This window comes from Pseudophryne corroboree, chromosome 12 (assembly GCF_028390025.1).
Source record: "Pseudophryne corroboree isolate aPseCor3 chromosome 12, aPseCor3.hap2, whole genome shotgun sequence".
Lineage (NCBI taxonomy): Eukaryota > Metazoa > Chordata > Amphibia > Anura > Myobatrachidae > Pseudophryne > Pseudophryne corroboree.
The window spans coordinates 141617895-141627770 of NC_086455.1; the positions used below are offsets into that span (position 1 = coordinate 141617895).

Genomic DNA, 9876 nt, shown 5'->3' on the forward strand with positions numbered 1-9876 from the left:
ATACAATAAAATATAAAAAAAAGTGTGCTCTATACGCAGCTTATACCTGGTTTATAAAATCCACATATAAACAGGCAGCTAATACATAATCAAAATCTGAAAGAGCTAGTTTTGGTAGAGCTTCTTCGTATTTAGCAACTCCCTGGTTGGCTACCGACAGTGATTACAAGACTACTTAAGAACAATTTGTGGTTCTTGTCATTGACACATCACACTTTAAAACTAAGGGGTCTATTTACTACAGGTAAATTAAAATTGATCTCACACGATGTTGGGTTTCAGGTCCTGAAACATATATTTACTAACACATGGTTTTTAATATTTATTTTTAAATGTAAGTAAATGTGCGTTTGAGCCCTGGGAGCACAACATTGATTTAGACCGATTTTCAGAGACTGGAAATCGATCTGTAGTAAATGTACCCCTAAAAGCACCAATTATTTCCCTTGTTATTTCCAGACTGCAGTGAATCTACAACAGAGATGTTTGACGCGTATCAGGATTCGATTGTTAGTGCTGTACGAAGTCTCCAAGATAGTCTCAAGAAAATCTCTTCTTCAGATCAGGTATTCTGGAGTGTTTTTTTTTTTTTTTTTTTGTTCTTTATGGTCCCATTAGAGTAAGGCCTTACACACTGGCCGATTTTTTGAAAGATATGAACGATCTCGTTCATAAATGAACGAGAACTCGTTCATATCTTTCAGTGTGGAGACTCCAGCAATGAACGATGCGCGGCCCCGCGCTCGTTCATCGCTGGTCTCCCGTCGGCTGTGCATGCAGGCCAATATGGACGATCTCGTCCATATTTGCCTGCACTTCAATGCAGCCGCGTGACGGGGGGAGTGAAGAAACTTCACTCCCCCCGTCACTGCCCCCCCCGCCGCTGGGTCGCTCGTATCGGCCGTCGGGCACCTCGGCGGCGCATCGGGAAATGAGTAGGGCCCACAGTTTCCTCCTTTGTTTACATTCTGTTGATTTTTCTAATCTGTTGTTTGGAATCCCCTGGGTCTGGTTAAACCACAAGTCACAAAAATGTAGCAGTGAATACAGTATGAGGTTCATTGAGGGAAATTACAATGGCAGGAGGGTACAGGTAAACTTGATATGCAGGAAAACACAGGTTACTGGAAACTGCATGAATAGTGGAGGTTTGGATATAAGCAATGCAGATATATTTGATGAACTTGACAAGGCTGGAGAACTTGAAATCTTGAATAGACAGAAACTAGCAGTATGGTAACTTGGTTAATGACAGAGCTTGGTGGCCATAGAAGCTCACAAGATCAAGTACAGTTATCCAGGAATCTTGACAAGGCAAAACCTTAAACAAAAGTCCATACTGAAGTTCCTTGGCTTGGTAAATCCAGAAACCATGAACAGGAAACATTAAACATTAAAGACCAAGCCCTGGGTGCTGTTATCAGACAGACTAAATAGGCAGCTGCCAGGTGTAGTCCATGCTGGTAATTAAATGATCCATTATCCAACACCTGAGTGCAGAAAAGAGTCCAAAGAGCAGCACCTCTGGTAAAGACGAGTACTGCAGTTCAAATATCAGGAGCCTTGGCTATCCCTGGTGGCGATGAAACATAAAATCCATGTTAGAGCAGGATACATTATGAAATGTTATCACATCATGGGCATTAAGGTGTGTACAAACAGTGAGATCCTTGCTATGCCCGATTTTCACTTTGCGATTTCCCCTGAACTCCCCGGAGCCCAGCACCACCGATTTTGACTAACTTTTCTTGAGATATGGACTATGTGTGCTTACGATTTTGGCTTATGTGAGATTTTGGCTTATGTGAGATGTAATTGACATGTGAGATGAACTAGATAGTACACCGATCTAGCAAGGATTGACTTGCATGCACAGTCTATCTTTTCTTGCGATGCCGACCCCACGGGAGTGTGCATCGGGATCGAATAGGGATCGCAAGCGGCATAACACCTTGCGATTTGCACTAACTTTTTTTGTGATTTTGACTATATAGTCAAAATCGAAAGTAAATATCTCACCGTGTGTACACACCTTAATAATAGTTGCATAAACCATTTCTATTTCATTTACTAAGTGAAAGACGGTTCTTTACTTTTTCACTCTTTAGAAGGTTCGATACAGCTTCCCCTATGTTACATAGTTATAAGGGGAATTAAGTTGTCCATAGCAACTAATCAACTTCTAGTATTGAATACATTCTTTAAAATGATAGGTGGAAGCTGATTGGTTGCCATGGGCTATATCTTATTTTGTCCACTTTTTAGAAGGCTTGATAGATCTCCCCCATGATTATGGCGTCCTAGATTATATCCTTAATAAATAAATAACTCATTGATGATTTCGTCAACATTAATTCCATGTGTCTCTTACAGTTATCAGATACAAGTGACTACAGTAGCAGTTACCCAGAGGATTTATTCAGAGGTTAGTGAAGTGGCTGAAAAAAATGACACCAAAATCAGCATAACCGTAAATCTACTGTAATTTTGTGCCTTAATATATGAATTCAACAAGTTTTTGTATGTATGCAAAGGCCATACCAACTGTAGACCTATTTTCATCATCTGGCATTTCAAAGTTTTCTCTTCAATTATTGCAAATCTCATACAGTAAATTTACATCGTAACCACGTCAAACGCTTTTCATAACAAAAAAAAAAAAAGACAGAATTGTGTGATAAAAGAATAACAGTCTTTAAAGGGCCCTACACACTTAAAGATTATCTGGCCAATCTGGCTGATTGGAAAGAAAATCTGACAATGTCTGGGAGCAAATGACAATTGACTATTTGCTCTCAAACACCGGAAAACAGACAAAAATGGACTTTCAGACAAATTTGTTAAGTTTGTTTCATTAAACCAATTTATCTGAACAACCATTTTTGTCCATTTTCTTGATTTTGGGAGCAAATGGTTGATTGTCATTTGTTCCCATACATTGCCAGATTTTATTTCCAATGAGCCAGATTGGACAGATAATCTTTAAGTGTGTAGGGCCCTTAAATGTATTTGTGCACTTATTGTGTAAGTGCTACTTGAACTTCATATTAAGAAAACAGCTTTCTCTGAAATAATAGCTAAGCACGTGTCTATTTTTATAAAGTTGGTCAGTTATAGAACGATCTCTGCCTGTAGCATACCTCCCAACTTTAGAAAACCCAGGGGCGGGACTTTCAAGAAGGGGCGTGCTCTAGGGTGCCTGATGTTATTGGGACATGACCAAGTGTCACGCCCCTATTTCTTGTCATGCAAGGGGTCTTGCCCAGTGCTCTGGTCAGCCCCCGGGCCCCACCCCCTTCATCCACTGTGTAGATGACTGCTGCTGTGCTAGGCTATGCAAAGCAGCACTTACTGATAAATGATAGCTAGAATCAGAACGGTTACGATTAGCAGCTTCTCCTCATTATCTCTCTTGGAAGTTTGATGCATCTCCTTGTAAATGGAAATGTCCCAAATTTCAAGGACTATGGAGAATGTAAGCCACCCTCCCGAATCCCACCTACAATCCCTAGTGAAGTGAGCGATATGTGGGCTTATTAACACAATTTCGTTTGGATTGCAATATCATGGCCCTGCACCTTCCACTTTATCTGTCTCTAAGATCTGATACGTCTCGCCCTACTAATTTAAAATGCCTGACTTGACATTTCAAATTATTGTCATTTTCAATATCTGCAGTCAAAACTGCTGAGAATCATCATCTTCCTAAAATCATAATTTAATAGTTATAGCCGCATGACAAGTGTAAACGATATGCTGGAAATGAAATACTGGGCAGACTGTAGTAACTTTAAAAAAGGATTTCACTCCCCAATATTGCATCCAAACTGTACAGAAAGAGATGCATTTAGGAGAGAAACGTTTTACATTGCCAACTGGTAGGGGATGTGCTAGACATGATATATAATAATTCAGGTGTTATGTTTTACCCTTAGAAATTGCTGGAGGAGTAACTGAAGAAGCCAAACAGCCTGGCACGGTTAACGATGGAGACCAGTTAGAACTTCAGGAGCCAGGGCACACAGACAGCAAGGTGGTGAGTTCATAAGTGGGCAAAATCCTTCCTATAGCATGTCTCCACCTGCAAGAGCACCCTGCCGCATGGTGCGTCTTTAGGAGGCTCCAATCACTCAGCTTCTCCTTGGTCCTGGTGACTTTGCCTCCTCACTGTGGCATCATGATGTCACAATATCTAACTTTCTACGGCCCCGAAGGCTATATTAGGAATGTCAGGGGTAATTTTTCACTGTTTTTATTTATGTCAGTCAATTTTAGGGTAGGTACTCCATATTACTGAAAAAGTCTCATTATTTATTATTGGTGTTGTGTTGTACGGTACCACAGTCCTCACCAGCACTGGGGAGTGAGGAAAACAAGCAGATTTAACAAAGGGACATAGAAAGTAGATCATATAGCTGCTTACGTGAAAACAAAGGGTACAGTGGGTTCTTTTGCTTTAGAGTTTAGAAATTAGGGAAAGAAAAGCTGTGCTGGGAAAAGGGACAAATATACAAAGGAAACCCTGAGCTTAGGATACTGGTAAAATATATATCAAAAAAGTGTGCTGTCTGTCAGAATGAAAAGACCCAATGAAGCTCTTTCACATAAAAAAACTTTGTTTTATAAGCATAAATGCACAAACAAATCAATTTATATGAACAATTAGCACATAGCTATAAGCTTGAAAGCTCCAAGTATTAGTTATTAGAATAAATGGTCTTACAATGGGAATAAAATGCAATAGTAAGCAATACTGTATTTCAATAATGATTAATACAATTGCTAAAATAAACGTGTCTCTTGATGGTTTTGTGAAAACACACCACTGGCGTTACAAAAACATCACGAGAGACGTTTATTTTAGCAATTTTATTAATCATTATTGAAATATTGCTTACTATTGCATTTTATTCCCATTGTAAGACCATTTATTCTAATAACTAATACTTGGAGCTTGTAAGCTTATAGCTATGTGCTAATTGTTCTTGTATATTGATTTGTTTGTTTGTGCATTTCTGCTAATAAAACAAAGATTTTTTTTATGTGAAAGAACTTCATTGAGTCTTTTCATTCTGACAGACAGCACACTTTTTTTTATATATATATTTTACCAGTATCCTAAGCTCAGGGTTTCCTTAGTATATTTGTCCAATTTTTATACACGGCTTAGCAAGCTGTGTTTACTTAGCAGCTGCTATACTGATAGTCATTCCATTAATCAAAAGCGCCGGTATATAAACATTCTTGTGACCTAGGTCTCAGCTTGTTTATTTTACTATACACTGGGGAAAGGGAGCAAACGTATCTCACGGTGGGTACACACTGGTAGATATATATGCCGATCAATTGATCTGCAGATATATCTATGGACGGATCGGGCAGTGTGCTGTGCATACACACTGCCCGATCTGTCGGGGACTGACGTCATGAACTTGTCGGGCGTGTACACACGCCCGCCTAGTTCAGCTGTCAATCACCGCCAGCCGCCACAGCATGTGTACGGGCGGTCGGCCGACCGCCTGTACACACACACCGACGCGCCAATATATTTTTGGATGTATTGGCCGTCGGCTGTGCTGCGGGGCCGACGCGATATGTCTGTGAACGACGGAGTTCACAGACGTATCGCCCGTACACACTGGCCGACGGACCCGCGATATATCGGCCGTTCAAGAGAACGGCCGATTTATCGGCCAGTGTGTACCCGCCTTCACAGTAAAAATTAGGACAGTACGTAGGTATTGAGAGTGTACTGATGGGGGTAGCAGTGTGATAGGCGGTTAGCACAGAGGACTGGAGGTGCAGGACAGTGGTCGATCTATGAGGGTGTGAGGAAGAGAATTTCTATATTAGGAGAGAGATGTGTATGGGTAAGGTGCTGTTAAAGACTTTATAGGTGGGGGGTGAGGCATTTTCATTGGAATCTAGAGGGAGTCAGTGCAGGCACGGTGCAGCAGATGATGTTTTGCATCAGAATATCAGTCTTGTCACAGCATTTAGGAAGGGGCAGATGGATCCCATCTTATTTATAAAAACCCAAAGCCCCGTGCATTCTTGTTACTGCATCTTACTGCATCCATACGGGTTGGGTATGCGTGACCGGCAGTCAGGAGACCGCCAGTCAACCGATGCTAGTATCCTGGCAGCGGAATGCCGGCGAAGGGTGGGCAAGCGCAAAAAGCCCCTTGCGGGCTCACTGCTCTCGCCACGTACTGGGCTCGGTGACTAGCTCTGCCCGCCACAGGTTCTATTCCCACTCTATGGGTGTTGTGGACATACCGACCATCAGGATTGTGTGCGGGCAGGATTTAGGGACCGGTATTGTGAATGGCGTTCTCCTGCAGCCCATCCATACATGTATAGTATACAGTGAATGTGCTGGGCTTGGTTCACTGCTGGTTGTAACTAAGTAATTAATAAAATGGTTGCCTTAAGAAATGTGGATTATGTTGATACATCCATTGCTTACACTATTGTCATTTCACTTTATTAAGGCTCAAGATACATCTACAGAAGCCACTATAAAGGAAGAAGATGTTTCTGGAAAAGGTTGGTAATTACTACATTTATGCTTAAGATATGTGGCAACTCCAAATGGACATGTAAATGCATCCTATTTGCCACACACATTATATATCTTCATTTATGTCAGCTTTCTTTCTTTCTTTTTTTTTTTACCTCTGAATAGCCCTCTAAAACTTGGGGGTACCATGTTTTGTCCACGTTCACATCAAACTGTGTTCCCCTTTCCTATTGTTCTCAAAGCCGGTATCCAGTCATTATGTTGACACCCAGAATGTTGATATGTTCTAAGCGTTGACATACAGAAAGACGACATAGACAATATTTCGACATGTGACACGCTGATATGGTCAGTACGCTGACATTTTGCATACTGACATTCACAATATCGACAGAACCTTTAGATTTAGCGTTAAAAGCGCTTAGTAAACATAACCACGTCAACATTTGCATATGTCAACAAGTCACATAACATAACATCCATATTGGCATTCTGATTGCCGACATAACATCCCACACCTCTCACGGTTTACTAAACAGCAGTGAGACACTGCTAATGCCAGGTCTTTTACAATCGACCATGAATCTCACATTATTGCACACATATTATTGCACACCCATAATCTCATGTACATAAGATCACCCATAACATCATGTACATTCCTATGTAGCTTTTTCCCCCCTCCCTCCCAGGCAATTTTATCTGTTGTTAAATTAACTCCTTCCCCTTCTTCCATCACATCCTATGACGTTCTATGACAGAGGTTCTCAAACTCGGTCCTCGGGAGCCCACACAGTGCATGTTTTGCAGGTAACCCAGCAGGTGCACAGGTGTATTAATTACTCACTGACACATTTTAAAAGGTCCACAGGTGGAGCTAATTATTTCACTTGCGATTCTGTGAGGAGACCTGCAAAACATGCACTGTGTGGGCCCCCGAGGACCGAGTTTGAGAACCTCTGTTCTATGACTTTTACATTTTAACAGTGGTTTTTATAATCAGCTGTTCTCATTTCCATTGCATTTTACTCAAAGCATGAGGAATTGGATGCTAATAGGGATGATTGATCCCTACTTAAAACAGCATATACATATTCCCTAAACATTTACAGGACCCTATAGAGCAGGCCTGGCCAACCCGTGGCTCTCCAGGTGTTGTCAAACTACACATCCCAGCATGCCCTGCCACAGTTTTAGCATTCCCTAACAGCAAAACTGTGGCAAGGCATGATGGGACCTTTAGTTTTACAACAGCTGGAGAGCCACAGGTTGGCCAGGCCTGCTATAGAGTTTTACTACCTGCCCCTATATTGATACTGGCCTCACAGAGAACGGTTTCATCTGTGAATATACTGTATTTGCAGGACTGTATAAATGACTTTAGCATGCACTAATCCCTTGCCTTCTTTTCAGAAGAGGTCATGAACAAGATTGTAAAGGTTATCAAGAATTCCGGTGACTACAGAAAGGTCATGGACAAGTTTAACACTGAGGGCATCATCACCAGTACGGACCAGAAGCAGCTGGACTCCAGCAAGACACTGAAAGACCTTGGGCATCACACTGAGAAACTTATACTTACCAAGTTCATAGAGAAGCCCCACAAGATTATACCCGCTATCAAGTCAATATTTGGCTAATGGATATGAATTGAATAATGTTGAATTGAATAATGCGGGAGGACATTTGCTGAACCGCCTCATTTACAGCAAAGTAGAAGGGAAATTATACTATCTACAGTATTATAAGGACTTATTAAGCCCATTGCTACAGCTAAGTTGTGTAGAGGCCATGCCACTTACTGTTGGTATAATATGACAAGACTAATAAGAGACTTCCTGCCTAATTGCTATGTTACTAGTAGGTCAGTCAGATGTGGTCCTGATACTGACGGAAGACCGGGACCAGTGGTGAATTTCCCATTAGGCATGTGAGGCACGTGTCTAAGGGCGGCACTTGTTTGGGGGGCGGAACTTGGATGTGTTGGTACTGTCAGCCCAAAATGTACCAGTAACTGCAAAATATTTCCACTGTAATGTACCATATGCCATCTTGAATGGAGTGTAAATGGGTAGGACATGCACATATAGTACTGCCCTTGTAAGCTGTCCACCTTAGTAAATATGTATACTGTGCATTGAAATGTCACAGTTAGTGGCTTTCTTTATTATTCTATTAAATTGTCTATAATCAAATGAGGGCTTTTAACCAATCAAAACAAATAATAAAATTAGGCAGGTGGGGGGCGGCCGTTACTGTTGTGCCCAGGGGCGCCCTCACCATTAAATCCGCCCCTGACCGACACTATCATTTCTTTCCAATAAAGATGGCCGATCAGCTTGCAACATCCTTTTTACATACTCAGAAATCACTGCACTGAAAGTTAGTTCAACGTAACTTTGCTAAACCACAGGTGTGCTTGTGGTACTTATGGTAAGTACAGGCTTGTATTTTTGTTCACATTACAGTGTGAACTTCGCTGATGTTCATGGGTAATGTGTTTGGTAAGGTTCAATGAAATGGCAGATTCCCATGTCTCAGTGTACAGCAGTGTGTGCATCATGTACCTGCAACTATCGTTTTGCAGATTATCCTAACGTTCCTACGTTTTTTTCTAAAACTCAACTGAAGTCCAACATTTCAATGCTTATATATGAAGGTAAAATAAACAGTTCAGAGGTATCCTGACATTCGATTAGAGCTTCTATTATGCAGTAAAGCTTAATGAACACATGTAGCCTCACCCCACAACTTGAAAGGCTGTGATGCTAGACAAAAAGCTGAAATTTCAGTCAGTTAAGTTTCCATGACATCACAGATCATGAGTTTCATGCCACCAACCCACAGTGTATTTTTTAAATAAATGTAAAGGGAAGAGGGAGATTTTGTGTTTATTTATTATTATATTAAAGTTATTTTTATGCTTTCCTCTGTGAGTTGACCTTTTTTTCCCCAATTAACTTATTTAAAAATAAGAGTGCTGGGACTGCTATAATGGTCACTGTAACCGATTAAACGGAGGGATAGTGTCAGGGGTCCATGTAAGGTGGAGTCCTAATTGGTGCAAATAAGCTGGTTATACATTATACCATCTTGACATACAGTACAGTCAGTGCTTAAAGTGGTCCTAGAGAGGAGGTGGAACCCCCCCTCCCCCCCATCGCCCATGTAATAAAGGTATTGTGCTCGCCATATTCGCGTGCCCCAAAAAGGGGCATGGTCTCAAAAGGAGCATGGTCACACAATAGTAATAACGCCCACAGTAGTAGCACCCCTAATAAACATAATGCCCACAGTAGTAGCACCCCATAATACACATAATGCCCACAGCAGTAGCGTCCCTTATACAATGC

General features: G+C 41.2%; 1 protein-coding gene across 16 annotated transcripts in view; it reads left to right on the forward strand.

Annotated features, from left to right (window-relative positions):
* Positions 1 to 9450, forward strand: part of LOC134981011 (receptor-interacting serine/threonine-protein kinase 3-like) — a 246712-nt gene extending 237262 nt beyond the window's left edge. For 15 of the 16 annotated variants that reach the window (XM_063948098.1, XM_063948096.1, XM_063948097.1 and 12 more), the window contains 5 exons: positions 460 to 566; positions 2374 to 2425; positions 3936 to 4036; positions 6495 to 6549; positions 7937 to 9450. In XM_063948098.1, coding sequence (XP_063804168.1) covers positions 460 to 566; positions 2374 to 2425; positions 3936 to 4036; positions 6495 to 6549; positions 7937 to 8163 — 542 coding nt within the window. In that variant the 3' untranslated portion in view covers positions 8164 to 9450. The remainder of the gene's footprint in view (positions 1 to 459; positions 567 to 2373; positions 2426 to 3935; positions 4037 to 6494; positions 6550 to 7936) is intronic. The other variant, XM_063948095.1, reaches the window with a different exon arrangement.
* Positions 9451 to 9876: the final 426 nt, after the last annotated feature.